Source organism: Mytilus edulis, chromosome 11, assembly GCF_963676685.1.
Source record: "Mytilus edulis chromosome 11, xbMytEdul2.2, whole genome shotgun sequence".
NCBI lineage: Eukaryota > Metazoa > Mollusca > Bivalvia > Mytilida > Mytilidae > Mytilus > Mytilus edulis.
Genome location: NC_092354.1, coordinates 51,984,500 through 52,008,124, shown reverse-complemented (window position 1 = coordinate 52,008,124; position 23,625 = coordinate 51,984,500). Strand labels below are relative to the sequence as shown.

General features: G+C 31.4%; 1 protein-coding gene across 2 annotated transcripts; it reads right to left on the bottom strand.

The window, feature by feature from the left end:
• Positions 1-4,745: 4,745 nt before the first annotated feature.
• LOC139495790 (uncharacterized) lies at positions 4,746-23,411 on the bottom strand. 2 transcript variants are annotated; one of them, XR_011657467.1, is made up of 14 exons: positions 22,587-23,411; positions 20,686-21,151; positions 20,194-20,280; positions 19,658-19,692; positions 19,080-19,170; positions 18,630-18,710; positions 17,857-17,944; positions 17,430-17,464; positions 17,118-17,214; positions 16,458-16,792; positions 15,976-16,152; positions 15,171-15,272; positions 5,747-14,298; positions 4,746-5,442 (listed from the first exon to the last, which is right to left on the bottom strand). XR_011657467.1 is itself a non-coding variant. In XM_071284163.1 (13 exons), the coding sequence occupies exons 1-13, from the start codon at positions 22,832-22,834 to the stop codon at positions 10,048-10,050; spliced, it is 6,093 nt and encodes a 2,030-aa protein (XP_071140264.1). In that variant the 5' UTR covers positions 22,835-23,411; the 3' UTR covers positions 4,746-10,047. The 2 variants fall into 2 exon arrangements, 1 of the variants encoding a protein (XP_071140264.1); XM_071284163.1 differs by having other exon boundaries at positions 4,746-14,298.
• Between the last annotated feature and the right edge of the window lie 214 nt (positions 23,412-23,625).

Here is a 23,625-nt window from a genome sequence, read left to right as displayed (position 1 = left end):
TTTGTTTATTTTTTGTGATGCAAATGTAAAGAAGGTAACTTTACAAAAAAAGTTATAAAAAGGGCAACATCATTTTCAGATATCTTTTTCATCTGTTCATTCAAAACAAAGTTTATCAAGAATATGCTGTTTAAATTACAAACAGGCAGATTACTCCAACTTGATCAAAAATTACCTTGATCAAAAATTACCTTGACCAAAAACTTTAACTTGAAGCAGTACAAAAAAAAAAAGAAAGGACGCACAGACTGAAAAAGGTAAGTGGGGCATTAAAAAAATTATAAAAAATTATATCAAATGAAACTTCATTGTACCAGGTGCAAAATGTCAACTACACATTGGACTATGGCTAATATATGAACTTGTATAACTACTGTTACAAGAGAAATTCATGGTATATGTGCATTTAATTTTGAGTTTAAACATGGATGTTTGCAGTCATTGTTGGTTGCTTAATGTCCAGTGGCAAATATTTCATGCATCTTCAGAAAGATGAATAACTGTCTCATTATTATATGAAAGTTTTATAGGGTTTATACCCTTCGAATACCTGTGTTTCATTCTAATACAATTTGTATGTAGCAATTTTTTCCGCAGTTGACCAGGCGTAACTAAGGAGGGACAACCATTTGGAAATGATAGAATCAACAACTGTTCGATTACTACTATATAATCCAAAATAAACAACACCTACCTCGAATTCGTCATATTAAAGTTATTTTATCAGAATTTGAAGCGTACAGGTAATGTAATAACCTCCAATTTGTAAGTTTTCATTTGTATGACGTCTTTGGGCCAAAATCATTCATTAAGTTTCTCGTGGATGTTTTTTTATTTGTCAAATCTAGACATTATTCCAAGTTTTATCGTATTATTTCTTTTTGAAATGCATTAGAATCGGAATAACAGGACTGTAGTTGAAGAGTTGCCACCATCAATTTTGATTTGACGGTCTACGCTAAGTGTTGCCAGTAAAACTGCATTTTCGACCGTCAAATCTACAATTGACAGTGCCAACTCTTCAACTACAGTACTGTTTCATTCCTTAATTAGTATATAGGGTTTTTACCCATCCCATAACTGGTTGGTTGCATAATGTCCTGTGGCAAATATTTCAGGCATGTTCAGGACAACAATTAACTGTCTCATTGATATATGAACGATCTATAGGCTTATATTCATCGAATAACTGTCTCATTGGTATGTAAATGTTTTTATAGGGTATATATACCTACTGAATAACTGTTTCATTGGTGTATGAACCTTTTATAGGGTATAAACTCATCGAATAACTGTCTCATTGGTGTATGAATGTTGGTTGCTTAATGTCCAGTGGCAAATATTTCATGCATGTTAAAGGACGATTAATAACTTTCTCGTTGGTATATGAACGTTCTATAGAGTTACACATCGAATAACTGTGTCTCATTGGTGTATGAACGTTTTATAGGGTATATACTCATTGAAAACCTTTGTCTAAATGGTGCATGAATGTTGGTTGCTAAATGTCCAGTGACAAATATTTCATTCATGTTCAGGACGATGCATAACTGTGTCTCATTTAAGTTTGAATGTTTGTTGCTTAATGTCCAGTGACAAATATGTCGTGCATGTTCAGGAAGATGAATAACTGTCTCATTGAAGTTTGAATGTTGGTTGCTTAATGTCCAGTGGCAAAATTTTCGTGCATGTTCAGGAGGAGGAATAACTGTTTCTCATTGGTATATGAACGTTCTATTGAGTTTAAACTCATCGAATAACCGTCTCATTGAAGTATGAATGTTTTTATAGGTATATACCTAGTGAATACTTGTGTTTCATTGGTCTACGAACGTTTTATAGGGTATATACTCATCAAATAACTGTGTCTCATTGGTGTTTGAATGTTGTTGCTTAATTTCCAGTGGCAAATAGTTCATGCATGTTAAGGACGATGAATAACTGTATCTCATTGGTATATGAGCGATCTATAGGGTTGATACTCATCGAATAACGGTGTCTCATTTGTGTATGAATGTTTTTATAGGGTATATATACCTACTGAGTAACTGTGTTTCATTGGTCTACGAACGTTTTATAGGGTATATACCCATCGAATACCTGTGTCTCATTGGTGATTGAATGTCTGTTGCTTAATGTCCAGTGGCAAATATGTATAATTGGTATATGAACGTTGTATAGGGTTTATATCCTTTGAATACCTGTGTTTAATTGATGTTTAGGGTTTTTGCCCATCGAATAACTGTGTCACATTGGTATATGATAGTTTTATAGGGTTGTATGAACATTATATAGGGTTTATACCCATTGAAAAACTGTCTCATTTGGTGTGTTAACCTTATATAGGGTTTATACCCATTGAACAACTCCGTCTTATTGGTGTAAGAATGTTATTTAGGGTTTATGCCTTTTGAATAACTCGGTCTCCTTGATATATGCACGGTATATAGGGAATATACCCCCGAATAACTGTGTTCCCTTGATGTATGAACATTTTATAGGGTTTATACCCATTGAATTACTCGGTCTCCTTGATATATGCACGGTATATAGGGAATATACCCCCGAATAACTGTGTTCCATTGATGTATGAACATTTTATAGGGTTTATACCCATTGAATTACTCGATCTCCTTGATATATGCACGGTATATCGGGAATATACCCCCGAATAACTGTGTTCCATTGATGTATGAACATTTTATAGGGTTTATACCCATTGAATTACTCGATCTCCTTGATATATGCACGGTATATCGGGAATATACCCCCGAATAACTGTGTTCCATTGATGTATGAACATTTTATAGGGTTTATACCCATTGAATTACTCGATCTCCTTGATATATGCACGGTATATCGGGAATATACCCCCGAATAACTGTGTTCCCTTGATGTATGAACATTTTATAGGGTTTATACCCATTGAATTACTCGGTCTCCTTGATATATGCACGGTATATAGGGAATATACCCCCGAATAACTGTGTTCCATTGATGTATGAACATTTTATAGGGAATATACCCCCGAATAACTGTGTTCCATTGATGTATGAACATTTTATAGGGTTTATACCCATTGAATTACTCGATCTCCTTGATATATGCACGGTATATCGGGAATATACCCCCGAATAACTGTGTTCCCTTGATGTATGAACATTTTATAGGGTTTATACCCATTGAATTACTCGATCTCCTTGATATATGCACGGTATATAGGGAATATACCCCCGAATAACTGTGTTCCATTGATGTATGAACATTTTATAGGGTTTATACCCATTGAATTACGGGAATATACCCCCGAATAACTGTGATCCATTGATGTATGAACCTTATATAGGGTTTATACCCATTGAACAACTCCGTCTTATTGATGAATGAACGTTATATAGGGTTAATACCCATTGAATAACTCGGTCTCCTTGGTATATGAAATTTATATAGGAATTATACCCCCGAATAACTGTGATCCATTGATGTATGAACATTTTATAGGGTTTATACCCATTGAATTACTCGATCTCCTTGATATATGCACGGTATATAGGAATTATACCCCCGAATAACTGTGATCCATTGATGTATGAACCTTATATAGGGTTTATACCCATTGAACAACTCCGTCTTATTGATGTAAGAACGTTATATAGTGTTTATACCCATTGAATAACTTTGTCTACTTGATGTATAAACCTTATATAGGGTTTAAACCCATTGAATTACTCGATCTCCTTGATATATGCACGGTATATAGGGAATATACCCATCGAAGAACTTTGTCACCTTGATGTATATTCCCCTGAATAACTGTGTTCCATTGATGTATGGACATTATAAAGGTTTTATCCCCATTGAAGAACTGTCTCATTGGTGTATGAACCTTATATAGGATTTATACCCATTAAATTACTCGATCTCCTTGATGTATATATGCCTGTTTATATAGGGAATGTACCCATCAAATAACTTTGTCTCCCCCAAATAACTGTGTTCCATTAATGTATGAACCTTATATGGGGTTTATACCCATCGAAGAACTTTTGTCTCATTGATATATGAACCTTAAATAGGGTTTATACCCCTCAAAAGTTTTGTCTCATTGATATATGAACCTTATATAGGATTGAAGCCATTGATTAACCCTGTCTCATTGATGTATGAACGTTATAAAGGGTGTGTACCTATCAATAATTCCGTCTTATTCATGCATGAACCTTGTATAGGGTTTATAGCCATTGATTAACCCTGTCTCATTGATGTATGAATGTTATAAAGGGTGTATACTCATCTCATTGGTATAAGAACCTTATTCTATTGGGACATCAAGGCAGAACAGCATTGCTTGCACATTATCCATCACTCTGGACCACTAGGCCATCTAGACTGATATATATATTTTTATTGCATTTGATTTGAAAATAATGAAGCTTTTTTGTGTAGCAACATTACTGAAAATCCCCTTTAGATAGACTTTGAATTGAACAATATGACCCTACATCACTAATTGTTTTTTTTTTTTTTAAATATTTCTTATTTCATACTGGTTTATCACGACCAGGTTTCCAAATTTTCATACATGTATATTTATAATCAACCAACTTTATTGATTGGAATTGTTTTTGGATACATACTTGTACAGTTGAACCATCTTTATATTAGATGCAGCTTGTAGATTCTACCAAAACCCATAAAAACATATGGTGTATACTGATCAAATATTACAGCAGCCACTCATAATATTCTAAGGGGTTTTAGTTTTTTAATCAAATAAAGGTTCTGGTTATTAATGGTACTTTATAATCTATAACCTGTAAATAGTAACATGTTTTTCAGTAAAGTGGTACATAAACTTTAAAAACTCAAAACCCCTTTTAAATACTGTGGAAGATTTTTATTTCAGTAATAATTATAGTGCAAGTAATTGTCAGACTTGTTATATTTTCATTTGAAATTGAGTATGCAGTATTTGAAGAAATGTTTTTATATATATAACATCAGGTAATACCTTATGGTGAAATATGAATATATTTCATTAGACAAACTGATTATATCACTTTCACAGTATTTAAAAAAAAATCTATACAATAAAAAGATATAAAAAAGATTTCATCAATAATAGTACATTCAAATAAAACAGTATATTTGAAAAAAAAACCACAAAAAACTATTTTATAACCCCACAATACTGTATCGTCTACCTGCAGTTTAAGGATCTGAGCAGTGAAAACTGCTGGTGTGTTAAAGACGCACCTTGCTGTCCAGCAGAAATTAACTTGCAGATACTCTAGTATTGTAAACCCTCCACCATCCATCCTTGATTCTATTCAGGATACCATAATCACATACTATATATACTTATATAAAAAGTTTACTAAGGGACTTTTAACAAACTACAGAAGATATAACTTAAAATATGGACACTATGATACTAAGGGACTTTTAACAAACTACAGAAGATATAACTTAAAATATGACACTATGCTACCTAGGGACTTTAAACAAACTACAGAAGATATAACTAAAAATATGACACTATGCTACTAAAGAACTTTTAACAAATTACAGAAGGGACGTTGACAAACTACAGAAGATATAACTTAAAAATTGACACTATGCTACTAAGGGACTTTTAACAAACTACTGGATAACTAACTTAAAATATGACACTATGCTACTAAGGAACTTTTAACAAACTACAGAAGATATAACTTAAAAAATGGACACTATGCTACTAAGGGACTTTTAACAAACTACAGAAGATATAACTTAAAATATGGGACACTATGCTACTAAGGGACTTTTAACAAACTACAGAAGATATAACTTAAAATATGGACACTATGCTACTAAGGGACTTTTAACAAACTACAGAAGATATAACTTAAAATATGGGACACTATGCTACTAAGGGACTTTTAACAAACTACAGAAGATATAACTTAAAATATGGACACTATGCTACTAAGGGACTTTTAACAAACTACAGAAGATATAACTTAAAATATGGGACACTATGCTACTAAGGGACTTTTAACAAACTACAGAAGATATAACTTAAAATATGGACACTATGCTACTAAGGGACTTTTAACAAACTACAGAAGATATAACTTAAAATATGGGACACTATGCTACTAAGGGACTTTTAACAAACTACAGAAGATATAACTTAAAATATGGACACTATGCTACTAAGGGACTTTTAACAAACTACAAAAGATATAACTTAAAATATGACACTATACTACTAAGGGACTTTTAACAAACTACGGGATAACTAACTTTAAATATGACACTATGCTACTAAGGAACTTTTAACAAACTACAGAAGATATAACTTAAAATATGACACTTTGCTACAAGGAACTTTAAAGGGCTTTTAACAAACTACACAAGATATAACTTAAAATATGACGCTATGCTACTAAGGAACTTTTAACAAATTACAGAAGGGACTTTGACAAACTACAGAAGATATAACTTAAAAAATGACACTTAAAGTATGACACTATGCTACTAAGGGACTTTTAACAAACTACAGAAGGGACTTTTAACAAACTACAGAAGGGACTTTTAACAAACTACAGAAGGGACTTTTAACTAATTACAGAAGATATAACTTAAAATATGGACACTATGCTACTAAGGGACTTTTAACAAACTACAGAAGATATAACTTAAAATATGGGACACTATGCTACTAAGGGACTTTTAACAAACTACAGAAGATATAACTTAAAATATGGACACTATGCTACTAAGGGACTTTTAACAAACTACAGAAGATATAACTTAAAATATGGGACACTATGCTACTAAGGGACTTTTAACAAACTACAGAAGATATAACTTAAAATATGGACACTATGCTACTAAGGGACTTTTAACAAACTACAAAAGATATAACTTAAAATATGACACTATACTACTAAGGGACTTTTAACAAACTACGGGATAACTAACTTTAAATATGACACTATGCTACTAAGGAACTTTTAACAAACTACAGAAGATATAACTTAAAATATGACACTTTGCTACAAGGAACTTTAAAGGGCTTTTAACAAACTACACAAGATATAACTTAAAATATGACGCTATGCTACTAAGGAACTTTTAACAAATTACAGAAGGGACTTTGACAAACTACAGAAGATATAACTTAAAAAATGACACTTAAAGTATGACACTATGCTACTAAGGGACTTTTAACAAACTACAGAAGGGACTTTTAACAAACTACAGAAGGGACTTTTAACAAACTACAGAAGGGACTTTTAACTAATTACAGAAGATATAACTTAAAATATGACACTTTGCTACCAAGGAACTTTAAAGGGCTTTTAACAAACTACACAAGATATAACTTAAAATATGACACTATGCTACTAGGGAACTTTTAACAAATTACAGAAGGGACCTTTGACAAACAACAGAAGATATAACTTAAAAATTGACACTATACTACTAAGGGACTTTTAACAGACTACGGAATAACTAACTTAAAATATGACACTATGCTACTAAGAAACTTTTAACAAACTACAGAAGGGACTTTTAACAAACTACAGATTAAAAAACTACAGAAGGGACTTTTAACAAACTACAGAAGATATAACTTAAAATATGACACTATGCTACTAAGGAACAGTTAACAAACTACAGAAGGGACTTTTAACTATAAATTACAGAAGATATAACTTAAAATATGACACTTTGCTACCAAGGAACTTTAAAGGGCTTTTAACAAACTACACAAGATATAACTTAAAATATGACACTATACTACTAAGGGACTTTATCAAACTACGGGATAACTAACTTAAAATATGACACTATGCTACTAAGGAACTTTTAACAAACTACAGAAGATATAACTTATAATATGACACTATGCTACTAAGAAACTTTTAACAAACTACAGAAGGGACTTTGACAAACTACAGAAGATATAACTTAAAAAATGACACTTAAAGTATGACACTATGCTACTAAGGGACTTTTAACAAACTACAGAAGGGACTTTTGACAAACTACAGGAGATTTCACTTAAAATATGACACTATACTACTAAGGGACTTTTAACAAACTACGGGATAACTAACTTTAAATATGACACTATGCTACTAAGGAACTTTTAACAAACTACAGAAGGGACTTTTAACTAATTACAGAAGATATAACTTAAAATATGACACTTTGCTACCAAGGAACTTTAAAGGGCTTTTAACAAACTACACAAGATATAACTTAAAATATGACACTATGCTACTAGGGAACTTTTAACAAATTACAGAAGGGACCTTTGACAAACAACAGAAGATATAACTTAAAAATTGACACTATACTACTAAGGGACTTTTAACAAACTACGGAATAACTAACTTAAAATATGACACTATGCTACTAAGAAACTTTTAACAAACTACAGAAGGGACTTTTAACAAACTACAGATTAAAAAACTACAGAAGAGACTTTTAACAAACTACAGAAGATATAACTTAAAATATGACACTATGCTACTAAGGAACAGTTAACAAACTACAGAAGGGACTTTTAACTATAAATTACAGAAGATATAACTTAAAATATGACACTTTGCTACCAAGGAACTTTAAAGGGCTTTTAACAAACTACACAAGATATAACTTAAAATATGACACTATACTACTAAGGGACTTTATCAAACTACGGGATAACTAACTTAAAATATGACACTATGCTACTAAGGAACTTTTAACAAACTACAGAAGGGACTTTTAACAAACTACAGAAGATGTAACTTATAATATGACACTATGCTACTAAGAAACTTTTAACAAACTACAGAAGGGACTTTTAACTAAATACAGAAGATATAACTTAAAAAATGACACTTAAAGTATGACACTATGCTACTAAGGGACTTTAAAGGGCTTTTAACAAACTACAGAAGGGACTTTTAACAAACTACAGAAGATATAACTTAAAATATGACACTTTGCTACAAAGAACTTTAAAGGGCTTTTAACAAACTACACAAGATATAACTTAAAATATGACACTATGCTACTAAGGAACTTTGAACAAACTACAGAAGATATAACTTAAAATATGACACTATGCTACTAAGGGACTTTTAACAAACTACTGGATAATTAACTTAAAATATGACACTATGCTACTAAGGAACTTTTAACAAACTACAGAAGGAACTTTTAACTAATTACAGAAGATATAACTTAAAATATGACACTTTGCTACCAAGGAACTATAAAGGGCTTTTAACAAACTACAGAAGATATAACTTAAAAAATGACACTTAAAGTATGACACTATGCTACTAAGGGACTTTTAACAAACTACAGAAGGGACTTTTGACAAACTACAGGAGATTTCACTTAAAATATGACACTATGCTACTACGGGACTATTAACAAATTACAGAAGGGACTTTTGACAAACTACAAGAGATTTCACTTAAAGTATGACACTTTGCTACTAAGGGACTTTTTACAAACTACAGAAGGGACTTTTAACAAACTACAGGAGATTTCAATTTAAATATGACACTATGCTACTAAGGGACTTTAAACAAACTACAGGATAATTAACTTAAAATATAACACTATGATATTAAGGAACTTTAAACAAACAAAGAGAGGTTTAACCAAGAAATGTAGGACATTATGCTATTGAGGGACTTTTAACAAACAAAGAGAGATTTAACTTAAAATAGTTTACTTTATAATACTGAGGGAGATTTAACATAAACATATAACACTTTAATACTTAGGGGCTTTTAAAAAAATACAAAAATATATGACACAATGATATAAAGGGACTACATACAAAGAGATTTGACAAAAAATATTTTACTTTATAAAACTAAGGGAGATTCAACCAAAACATAAAACACTTTACTACTAAGGGGCATTTAAAAAAACTACAAAAATATATGACACTATAATAATTATTAAAGGACTTATAACAAAGAGAGATTCATAAACTTAAATTATTTGGTATTACATTTTGATGACTAAAATGGATATTGTTTGTAGTTATGGAGCTCCAGCAACTGCCACTGCAATTCGTTTCTGATATTTTTCCCTTTTTCTCTCATTCCATTCATGTAAAAAAAACTGTAGATAAAAACAAAAATGTTCCTGGGTCATTTGCCGTGCTGATGACTTTATACATTGGATAAAGCTATTGAATTGTTCACATATTTCAGAGTTTATTGTGTCAAATCCTTGGAGTCTTGAAGATCTGTAGGCACATGAGCATTTATGAGAATACCCATGGAAAATATCATGGAAGAAACGAACACATCGGTAGTAGCCACTTTCTCTGTTTAGGCAATACTCTTGTAGATTACATGCAAAATCATAGAAGATATCTGTTGGTGGATGCTCCAAATGTGAGTAAAGGGAGGCTGATGGATCTTTTCTGCCTTCTGCATTGGTCATGTGAAACCCATAACAGTGACCATGACTTGGACAAAACCATAAAAATAATGTTGAAGTACCTCTTGCTGAAATTTGAGTTTTGGAAAAATATTTCTCACAGTTGTCATGGGGAAGAGGTGGGTCATCATATGCTGGGTTTTTTCTCTTCTCACCATCAATGGTAAATTTTCTAACAGGGCGCAGTTTTTCACCTGTTTCTGAAAAGTAGTAAGCTCTTCCATACTTAGCTGGGTTATATGTTCCCTGTTGTGGATTTGCTGGATCTGGTTGCGTAATCTCCATGTCTGCAATACATTTGATCAAATATCGAATGAATGCAATGATATCATCCGGAATAAAATTATTTCCTTGAGGATCGGCATGACTAAGCATGGATGAAGCAATCAAATCTCTCAATTCCGGAGCATACTCTCTCATTTCATACATTTTTCTGTTGTAAAAGCCATTTCCAGCTGCATTTATATTAATGCCACTAATGTGGTCTAATAACTCAGTCAGATCATTCAAGTAAGAATATGGAATTAAACTGATAACTGGTGCAGTAGTGCAAAGCATATGTAGTATGAGGGCATAAGATATCTTTTCCACGTCAGGCATGTCATTAAGAAAGCGTCCGAAAGAAGGCCTTACAGAGTTGTCTAATATTTCTAGTAGTATGTTGTCTCTCTGCTGAGTATCTTCACCAGACAATATTTCTTGCGGTGGAATTTTATCAAGATTTAACTTTGCTAAGTAGTTCAAATGGTGTCTAGCGGTAGTAAGTTGTTCTTTATCTCCAACTCTGTCAAAAAGGAAGCATCTGGCCATTCTACGATGTAATGTAGGCAGTATATTGTTAGGATTATCTGGTTTACTTATTTCCTCAAAAGAAGCATGTCTGAATCCAATACCAACTTTCGTTCCATCACAGGCAAGTTGTTTAGGTCTAAATTTGCAGATAGGACAAGGTTTCCTAAAGTCAATCTTCATATTTGATGCCCAACTAAACCACCACTTTATAAATACAGATGAATCCATAAATGACCTGAAATTAGGATTGCATTCTTTGTAGTCTTTAGTTTTTAAATCACAGAACGGTGAAAAGGTTATTTTAGTAGACAAAACCTGGTTTACAAATGCCCAACCAATTTCATCTCCAGCTGCAGTATCTCGAGTAACTACATGTATGCATTCTTTATCTCCTTCATCCCAGTCTTTTTTACATGGTGATGCTTCATTTACACAGCTTCTGCTATAAACCTGACACTGTACTGGTGCTATTTTTGTAAAGACAGTGAGTACTCTTGAAAATGTAGTTACACCATTTAGCTGCTGATTACTTGTCCAGCCTGCACCACATGGACAACCTGAAGTTGGAATATCTGGAATAAGATGTTGACCTTTGATGCATCCATTTTCAACATTGTTCAAATTAAGAGCACCCAATATATAACGTTGTTGTATATTTTGAACTAGATTGGGATCTTGTTGTTTCCGTGGTTTATGACGACTTACGCAAGGAAATGACCAAAGTCCACTAGTCACATCAAAATTAGAGTCGCTTGGATTCAGAACCGGAATTTCTTCTTCTATGTCATTGCCAGTAATTTCTTCAATTTCCTGGTCAATAAGCTGAATATTCTCATCATTTTCAGTATTCACTGCAGCTTCAGGTTTGATAAATTCTGTCCAAAAATGAGGAGCCTTCTTCAGTTCAGACAAGTGAGCACATAAGTTTTGATCAGTGTTAAGACAGTCAACATTTTTCTTGCAACCTTTTTTACTTTTACATAATCCATTTAAACAGGAAACAACATACCGCTGAAGACGTGAATTGAATGTCAAGTGAACTATTGAAATGTCATCATCTATCAAAATTGAAAACTTTTTTGTTCCTGGTCTTGCAGTTGGCAATTCAATAATTTTCCTATCCTTATATAACAGAGCATTTTGGATGACTTCTTGAATATTTGTTAAGGTTGCTTGTTCATCCCTGTGCAAGTTTGGTGATACCTCTTGATGCAAAAAACGACAATGCATGCATTTAATACCATTTTCATCCAGAGCATCATACTGTTGCATATCGTTATCCAGGGATTCCAATAAGGTGCAATAGATACGACAGGTGCAAGTGTAAAAATAACCATTTTCGAAAAGATCCCTTGATGTTTTAACATAATCAGAGCTCCTAAATTCTCCACTTTCATCATCATAATCATTCATAATTGCAATAACTTTCACGTCATCGTAAACCTGGATAATAAAACTTCTGTTCTGTAAAAGATTTTTTTTGTAGTTATCATATAAGTTTACTTTTTTGAACATATTTTCCACATCTTGTCCTGTAATAGTCTGCAAAGCCATTTCTTTTGTCAGAATTTTCTTCCGTGGAATAAATGTCCTTGTTCTTTTGGTTTTAGGTTCTCCATTGGAATCAATCATATTTTCGTTATTAATGATTTCTTGATTCTGGTCTACCTGTTGGAAAGATGAGTAAATGATCTTAAGTTCATTCAGCTGATGATTTTTGTACAAGTACAATACACGATTTCTCAGAGAAGTGGCCTTTGGACTGGTTGAAAATCTGTATGGATAGCGTAAATTTTCATTTCCAAGGAATCTGTTGTGATCATTTGATAGAAAGTTAATCATGCAACTTTTATAACATAGATTATTCACATCACAAGCAGGGAGAGGCTTCATAAAGTCATCTGAGAATTTTTCACTAACTTCTGCATTTTTCACTTCTGGGTAATGAAGTATCTTGTTCTGAATGGTTTCTGTGTGGAATAGTTCATTGTTAGATGAAAAGTAAAGACCATCACCAGCATCTGAATCTATGTTTACTTTATAACCATGCCTAGCAGTGTGCACAAAGCAAGCAGTTAGTTCAATGTCACAAAAGTCTTTAACTTTTTCACACAACTGTTGTCTTCTAGATTTTAAGCTCTTTAAATTGTTGCCATAAATTTTGTCAGGGCGTATTCTAGATTTTCTTAAGTCCTTGTTTTTCTTTCCAATAAGCATTCTCTGCTGATCTCCACCAGTTAATATGTTGCATAAAAATACATTATCTTGCAGAATTCCCAAGGTTTGACATATTACCTCAAGAAAAGTCTCTTCCATGAAATGTTTGTAATATCCGGATTCTATGTATCGTATATAATGTACCGGAGCATTGTGATTTTCAATCTCAATATCAAAGATAGAAAAAATGAAAACTCCTTCAGAGCAGTCTGGATAAGTTGACATATTAATAGCAGCTTCCTCAAATGACGAAAGAAATTTATTCTTTGGATCAAGAAATTTCATATCTTGCATTTTGGTGATTATATTATGTTCCACCAAAATAGCCTGTCTACATATATTTAAGTTTGTTATAAGATCATTTCCGGTCATGTTTTCATCATTAAACTTTTGACTGCTTGAGGCTGCATGTTTTCTCTTCTTAGAATTGCCTGAGATATACTTCCTTGTTACTATTTCTGTTTCATCTTGGAGTCTAAATTTTACTGTACTCTGATTGGTACTGGTCAGCTCAGGACGGTTTGTCACAATTACATGTTGACTTGAGCGTGTCATGTTAGAGTTCAAGATAGCCAATGGATCAATTCCCTGGATTGTCAGCTCTGTTGTATTATTACCACTGGTGGAAGTTGAGGGCTCAGTTCCGGATTGACTGGCTGTAGTATCTTCACTCATGGTTTCAACCTTTTGATGAAAGACAGACAGTAATCTTTCATAATTTTCTGGATTTTTTGTCTTTAATTGTAGTAGAAAATGCTGATGATCTCTAACAGTATATGGGTACTGAGAAGGCATACTGAATTCTTCATCTAACAGTGGGAGATTTAACTTCATCTTCTGCAACAAAAATAGGTATGAAAAAATATATGTGCACATTGTTACTTATTGTATTTGTTTTTATTATTTGAGACATCTTATAATGCAAATTTGTGATATTGTATTAACACAAGTGCGTCCTTGATAGCAGTTTTATTTTCTATCATGTCTATTGTGAAGGACATTACAGCTAATTTCCTAAAGCATGTAATGCAAGATTTTAGTTAGCTTGCTTGCTTTGTTTCTATATTGTACAATCATTAGGATAACACCCAATTAAATTCAAAAATTATATATACAGGTTAAACTCTGCCTATATATATTGTTTAAAGATGTTAATCTTATTTACAAAGTCTGTATAAACAATTATATAAACAAAACAAGCAAGCCAACCAAGGTTTTGCTTTACATGCAATAGGAAATTAGCTGTAATAAACATTTAGGCATACCAATGATAAATAAAATATAATAATGGCTGGCTGTTGAAACCTATTGGTTAACCTATAGTTTTTAATTTTCTATAGCTATCCATCTCTAGTGGCCATTTTGATTTGTCTCAATGGCAATGTTACCACATCTTCATATTTCTATATACTGTAAACAATAGATTTTGTCATATATCAGAACGTTTTTTAATTTCACATGTTTAATGTTGTGGCCTTTAAAGTTGAATATATGATTGAGGTATTGCTCATTGTTGAAGATTGTAGCGACACATAATTGCTGAAATCAACATCTTTTGACTCTGTTTGATAGTTGTCTCATTGTCAATCATACTACATATTTGAAATACTAATAAATAAGAAATTGATATAAAACATGTAATGTTAAATGCTTGTGCAAAAGAAAAGGTTTATAAGTTTTATATTAGGCTGAAATGGAAATAACCTTACCAAATTTGGAGGACACAAGTGAAGATCTGTACAAGTCTCTGAAAACTGCCCTGAAGGAAGTGCTCTTCCCCATTCTTCAATTGAATGAAAAGCAAACTGTTCCTATAAATTAAATCAATTTATATGCATCATTTAAAGGAAATTGGTACAATTTACATGGTACTATATATAATACAATATCCAACAATGAGACATAACTATCAGCCTCATGCCATACAAAGATACTTTCTTTTTTTCATTTGGGTAAAATTATGATGTTCTTTTCATCTTTTTTCTTTTCCCTATAAAATCGCTTGAGAAACTAGTGATTGCACTTAGTCCTTATGTCCATGTTTTTCTATTGTTTTTGGCTTTGAAATCACAGCACCTCACCTAACCTCTTCATGCCAGTAAGAATTTAAGGCCCTTAAGCTTTGAACTAGTTTTCAGTAACTGTGAGTACTCTCAGATCTATACTTTGTGTTATTTGTATTTTTGTCAGTTTTTTGGGCTTTGCATTAATCTGATGAGTTAAGTTCTTTTCCACTGTTGCTTATAGATTGTTCTGATGTTGTACTGTTATACCACAGTTAAAGGGGAGAGGGTAGTGTTGGGTTTGGCATCAGCCAGCAATTCATTGTTGGACGTTATTGCTGTATGTTTTCTTGTTTGAGTTGTTATATACTGTTCACTTTTGGCCTTACATAACTTACTCTATGATTTGGTTTTTGCTCATTCTTGAAGGTCATATGGTGACCTGCAGTTGTCACATTGGCAATTATACATCTTTTTTAATTCTATATATAACTTCTGTTGAGATATTTACCAAGTATATATGTTTTAGCACATGACTTTCCAGTTTGTGTTGATCATTCCGACAACAATATACACATTCTTCCCATTGGCACACAATTCCAGGAGAAATGTGTGAAATCACATGCTGGGCTAACAGTCGAACATCAGTGAACTTGTTCTCTGTACACTGTTCCCACTTGCATGTAAGCTGAAAGAATATAAAAGCATATATAATAAATAAATAGTTATAGAAGTTAATATACCTGAAAATCACTTCATAAAAAATATATGGATCTATGCAACATGTATTACTGTATTACATACATGTTCTGTTACATCATAAAAAACATAAATTATTTGGCATCTGCTGTCTGCTTTTTATTTTAGGAAGTTGTTGTATTCTTCATGATTATCATCCTGTACATTTTATAGTCAAAGATTGTTTTTAGTTAAATTGTCGTAAAGGGACATTATGTTTAAAAATCAAGTAATATAAATATATTTTACATTTACCATTGTTGGTCCCGGATTCATTTCAACGTCCCCACAGAGATGCAGGATAAAACTTTTAAAGTTCTTCCAACATTTGCTTGCCAAAACCTTCAGAGTTGGTAGTGGAAACTCTATTCTTATTGGACTACAAGACTCCATTTCATCAGTTTCTGCAAGTTCTATTGTTGGTGGAATACTAAACTCTGTTTCACCAATCTCTGCAAATTCTATTGTTGGAATGCTACACTCTGTTTCACCAATCTCTGCAAATTCTATTGTTGGACTGCTACACTCCAGTTCATCACTCTCTTCAAATTCTGTTCTTGATGGAATAATACAATCCCCTTCATAACTCTCTGTAACAATAATGGACTTATGGTTTCAGAACTATATAATCAATATAGGACTAGAAGTAGTGTGGTTAAAAAAAAACAAAGCTGAAATAGGTACATAGCACATACTTAATACATCATTAACAAAGCATAAATGTTCCACTTTGGCTTAAAATGAATCTGTACACAAGGGAAAAATACAACAGCAATCTAATTTAAAAGGTAATTAGATAGACAAAATGCACAAGTGAAGCCCAAACTATTTCATTTTCACTAAATCTATTGCAATATTATATGTAGTTGAAAAGATTATGCCATCCAACACATTTAAAAATGATAACACTCTTACCTATGTTTACACTAACATATTCTATGTCATGTATGTCTTTGTCATTCTCATCAAAGGAACTCCTCAGCTCCTCCACAGGTTCTTCTGTTTTTGGTACCTATCAAGATAAAAGAGTAAGTTTTTCAAAAACATATATCAATTTGTAAAAAATTGTCAGATTGGTACATGTATTTCTTCTTTTTTCCTTCTGTATATATAAACTACCTATAATTCAAACATTTCTTATAGTAAGCACAAAATAATTAAAAAAACTGATTCACCACATATTCAAATGATTATCACCAGACATAATGAATTCAAAACATTACAAACCTTAAGAGAAATTTCTTTGACTGAGTGAGTTTGACCTGGAATAAAAAATACATCATATATATATACATATCGATTTGCATTCAGCAATCCTATTTTACTGTACATATCAATCTTTTAACACAAATTAAGTATAGGGAATTTAAAGTTTTAATACCAGTAATATATTTAATAACTTGGAAAGTGCCTTTGACAAATTGCTTATTCTTTTGGATCATCAAAATGTACTTAATCAATATATTATAATTGCTGTTCTAATTATGATAAATTATACCCAGAGAAGTCTCATTCAATCCTAAACTAATCCTAATATCAACCTAATATTAAAATGCCTATTGTCAGTCAGGTTTCCAAATTCCTTCTTCTATATACCAAAATATCAAATTCGAAAATCACAATATCTAAATTCTTAGAATTGGTAATACCAAACCTTTTTTAGCATGACGGCAAATAACATGGTCTATCAGAAAATCTTCTCTGGAGCATGTTACTGGACAAACAGGACAATTATATGTGCTCTGAAAAGATATTGAATATTGAACTTTAAATGAACAACCTTTGATATATATTACATCTATCAATCTGATATGATTTGAAATTTCAATGTCTGTAGGTAAACATGAATTAATAACACCTTTCGCTGGTTAAAAGAAATCAAACACCCACTAAAAAAAAACACTATTGTATGTGCCTTTTCTGATCAATCTATTGAAAATTTAAAATACCATTATCAAGCTTGTATAAATCGCTCTGGTCCATTGTAAGAACTCTACTCCCGCCACAAATTTTAAAACTTTTTGTAGCGGTCAAAATTTTTATGAAATTCTTGTAATTCAAATGTTGTGTGATCGATAAAGGTATTATCATGGAAAAATCAATTCCCCATCATCAAACAGAAGTTTAAACGGGTTGAAAAATATTTTTCTATAACACTTCACGACTGTTAGCATAGGTCATAATCAAACATAAAATGAATTAGAAATTTGTGCATGTTAAAACTGAAACTTTGAACAGAACATGTAAAAGAAAAATAAAGTTTGAAGAATCTTAATCTAATATAATACGAATAAGTAATTACATTTTGTGGTTTATATATCATAAGCTAGTTCACTACCAACTTATTTACTTTTTTCATTCTTTTAAAATTTTGTTGGTGTAAATATTTGAACAGGTTACAGAATAGAAGCTATGTAACAAGATTACTTTTTTTTCTTTCTTAGTCACTGCTGTTTTCTTTGATTGCTTGAATTGTACGGATTCTCCAGGTTGCTTTCTTGTGTCAGTCTAAAAAAAGTACAACAATTAATCAAATATCTGCCTTTATGCAATGAAATAAAAATTCAAGTTCAATAATTAGTAAATTTCCTATGATCTCACAGGGTTAATGAATAATTTAAGCTTTATAAAATCTTAACTTTACAAATTCATGCACAAGAAGGGATAAAGTAACAAATTTATTCAAACAACATAGTACTTTTGACCTATTATATTCTATAAATGTTTTCCCCTTATAATTCAAAATTTAAGTCTCACTAATATTTACAGATATTTTATATTAAAGAATTAAAAATGTAAATGTTGAAATTGATAAATGATATTTTAATTTTCTGCATTTCAATATCAGCATAAATCTTTAAGTAAACAAAACAATACCTGATAAAAAGTACAAATGACTGAGGATGACAAGATAACAGCAACATCATCAGTAACATCTAGGACTATCTCATTCCTCTTTATACTGTATCTATAAAAAGTTGAAGTAGAATTAGAAAAATAAAACAGTTTAAAACTGTGATTTTGGGATTAATGGAATTTGTTATTCATATTTCATTGTTTTCAACCTTCTTTTAAGCATGTGAAAGTAAATTTTCTAAGAATACAATATAAATTCACACGTGCTATAGCCTTCATATATACATCATATGTGTACTAGTTTTCACACTTATATATAACTTCTCCTTTAAACCAAAAGCTCCATGATAGTATTTAAAATTTGTAACACTAAAACTGTTGTTGCCTTGAAATTTATTTTTTATTTGTTTAACATCATCACAAACATGCATAAAACATGCATAAGCATGCAAACATTTAAAAATAAACTTGAATGTTAACTTTTTAAAAGCATGCCATGGTAATTTATGTGCATTTAAAACTAAATCAGACTATAACGAAAAACGCAATTACAATAACAAAACACATAAAAAATCAACAATAATGCAATGATAACAAACCCTGTTTTATAAGTTCCTCTTGGTTTTCTCTGAGACTAAATTAATAAGGTAATGAAAACAAATACAGTTATATAACATTTAGGATGTTCTCTTGTCTTTGCTTTTGACAGATATTAGTAATCCTCTGGTTTATTCGTTTAGTTCCATAAAAAATTTAGAATGCTAACTCTGTCAATTCTTTTTCTAATATAGTTTAAAAGCCTGTTCTTTATTTATTTTACATAGTTTTTAAAAGAAAATCACCTGTGCTAATGTTAAGTGTATAGAAAATCTAGAGGGAATATTTCCCATCAAATCTTAAAGGCTTACATCTTAAAAAAACAAGGGTACATACCATTAATCAGTTTTTTTGTTGTTTTTTTTTTTTTTTTTTTTTTATCTTTTAGCAATTTATCCTATAACATTAAATTGAGTTCCATCATAGCTGTATAAGAAGTTATAGAGAATCTTTAATTTTATGATATTATCTTTATTTTGTATCATAAAATGATATATATTTCTATTTTAAATGGTACAAATTTTAATTGTTCACTTACTCTTCTTTTAATTGTTCTTCTTGCCCCAGCTAAACACAATCTCTTCCTATTAGAAGGGGTTCTAAAGGAATTCTGATGGTCAACATCCTGTAATAAACATTCAAATGTTATTCTCAACAGCAAATGTTTATATATGTACATATAATATAAAATCATCAGTTACATGAACAGTTTCAATTGCGTTAAGTCATGTAAGTATAATACACACTTTACAAAAAGATAATATTCAAATAATATCCTTTTTTTTGTAATACTTATGTCATTACATTCCAATGATTTGCTTATATTTTATTCTTCTTATCTAGAACATCAGTATGTGCTATGAACAAATGTACTATATTTTTTTCAAAGGCATAAACAGCATTAAAATGCCAGGGAGACAATTTAAAAAACATCATAGAAAATAAAATGTTACTTTCTAATGCAAGATGGTGATAGACAAATACGTATTTGCTTTCATATTTTCTATTCATACATATAATTATCAAATACCTTGTCAAAAGGTCTGTTCCTTGTATCAGATGAAGGTACTGATAGTCTCACCACTTCTGCATAGGTCATCTTGGGTGATAAAGATTCTACATCAGGTATCTGTACAGGAGATAATAAGGTTGCATTCATATATGTCACACACTTTTGTCTCTCTGCTAAATAGTTCTCTAAAGTCCTCTTCAAAATAAAAGCACCATTTCTATTAACATGAAGTCCGTCCCTTCCAAGATGAACAGCAGGTTGAAAGAGCTTGGCATAATCAATAAAAAAACATCTACTGTAACCACCAGTTAAAGACTGTATACCAGCGTTCAACTTCTCAACATCTCTCTGCAGTCTTGGCAATGCTGACATGTTCCAATAAGTACTTTCATAGTGGTTTACTGCACGGGGAAGTATGCCACAAATACCTATTTGCAACGATTTAAATTCCAGCAGTAAATTCTCTATCAGGAATCTATAAGATCTAAAGACAAAATAATAAACTTGTACATGAGGCAAATAATATTCATCATATTCATTACAGTAAATAAGCTATATCTACTGAATTCTTTAACATTAGAAACTAGGAATTTTTTTATACAAAAATGTTTCTTTTAAATCATAATAATCAGCCAAGCAAATTACATGATTTGTCAAAGATCTCAAATAAATATGGGTTACTGTTAATTTGGGAAAAAATTAATATGATTGGCCAATTTTTACCATCGATTTGTAAAATACATGTAAATTTTATCATTTGCACCAAAAAATTACCTTTAACATCATTTGGCAAGAATTTTTAACATTGTTCTTCATAAAGGTGAAGTTAGTGTTGCCAAAAATATAAATCAATTGCCTAATACATCCTAATGTTCACAATCATGATATAACAGCTGTTTAAAGGAACTTTGCGACTTGTGTGATGAAATAAACACACTGTCCCCATGTTTTCTAACCAATATAAAAGGAAAATAATCCAATAATTAAATTTACGGGTAACTCTGCCCATTTGCGACTTGTGTGATGAAATAAACACTTTGTCCCCATGTTTTCTAACCAATATCAAAGGGAAATAATCCAATAATTAAATTTACAGGTAACTCGGCCCATGTTCAACTCGGACCATGACAAGAAAAAAACACATGACTCAAAAGAGTAAAATAAAATGGAAATACCGAAATACCTACCCTATGTATTTCAAGTATGTAACCTTAAACAGACATATGTTTTATTTTGGCCTTACGAAATGTATGCCAGGTGTTAAGGCAAGATTTTTGGAATTGTTTTGTTTTTAAATAAGTTCCTCCTTCTAACATGCACTAAATACAATTTTATTGGTTAACCTATCACTTATCTATGGTGTTATTTTTTTTTTCTGCAGGTCAAGATTTCATTCCGAGTTCTCTGGACTTTTCAATAAAGTTTACGCATTTTCTTTAGACAATAAATAGGGTGAAAAGAGTAGAAAACTAGATGTGTCAAAGCTTTGTGGGGCCATACAAAATGTTTTAAGGTTTTTTGGGCGAGATAATAGACATCATGTATATGAACCGAAAAAGACGATGTTTTTCCTGATATGTTTCTTTTTAAAATATAATTTCGGGCGAGTGTCGTCCTATCAATTTCTTCAGAATTATTTCGTAATTGTGATCATCTTTCAATAATTGTACATGAATTGTATTACGGTAACCTTGTATTACATGTCATGATGTATCATAAAAACAAGGGAATTTTTTTTATAGGGTTTATATATAATATCAATGAATAATTATCATAGATAAATATGATTTCAGAGGGCAAACATATGCAATCATTCATAATTGTATCCAGTAGTAATTGCGTATGGTGCAGCTAAACAATAAATTCATGAATTTTATATTTAAGCTTTCGTAAACCAATTATCGTTTTTGTAAAAATACCTCAAAGTTGATTCAACATCACCGAAAACATCATTCGAACCTAGATGCAGAACAATCTCGTCTGGGTTTTCCGTCTTCATTGCACTCATCAGTTGGGAATAGAATTCTTTCCGGTCATTCTGTACTCTGGCACCAGGTATGCACAGTGTTCTAACTGGGTAATCAAACATGGGTTTAAGCTGCTTCAGGTTGGAATCCCCTGCAATTAAAACGCTTCTCAAACCTTTATCAAGATTAATGTTAAACATATCTATAATATAAGTATGACACAAATTATATTGACCAAATATGTTAAAAAAATTTAATACTACAAAAATTTAACTGCAGGCAATATAAAACACTGAAACCGTAACACTAAAAGTTCAAGACTATAATCTATATTGATACAAAAACTAAACTGGCTACTTTATGTCTCTTTTTATGTACAACAATTATATAATCTACAAATATATACAAATCTAAAATTTAAAGAAATAAGTTTGGTTTGGTACAAAAATATTCAGACACAAAAATACGCTATCGTCGTAGTTTTCTTGCTAGTTCGTCTCCAAAAGACGATGGCGTGTAATTAAGAATATATATATGTACAAAGACTCTCAATTTCTATTCAGATATGTTATCAAAATGTTGACAAAATATAGCTTTTTCTTTTTCGTAGTGAGAAATGTGCAATATGGATGCTAAAGGAAGCAGCATACAGGCGCATAGGATGATGGGAGTTTGAAAGCACCATGCATCCTTTCAGCAGCCAATGGAAACCGCCGTCGCAACTCAACCTAATTTAAATATTAATTTGGGCATATGCAGAATATTTCCCATCCGACCCCTGAAGTGTCTATTTTACTTGATTCAATTAGTTAAAGTGAAAGATTTTAACTGATTTAGTATTTACAAACGATCCGATTTAAGCTCAAATATGAAAAATCTCTTAATTATGCCAATAATTATGCCAAAAAACGTCACTTTTCCGATGGTTTTTGTAAAAAATGAAAGTGGCCGCATCCGTGTTCATCCACAACCTTTATATATGTTATGTATT

Coding starts and splice junctions, on each gene's coding strand:
- LOC139495790 (XM_071284163.1), bottom strand. CDS start 22,834: ATGTTTAACATTAATCTTGATAAAGGTTTGAGAAGCGTTTTAATTGCA. Junction 19,693..20,193: donor GAAGAACAATTAAAAGAAGA/GTAAGTGAACAA, acceptor TTATTAATTTAG/TCTCAGAGAAAACCAAGAGG. Junction 17,945..18,629: donor TGACTAAGAAAGAAAAAAAA/GTAATCTTGTTA, acceptor ATATCTTTTCAG/AGCACATATAATTGTCCTGT.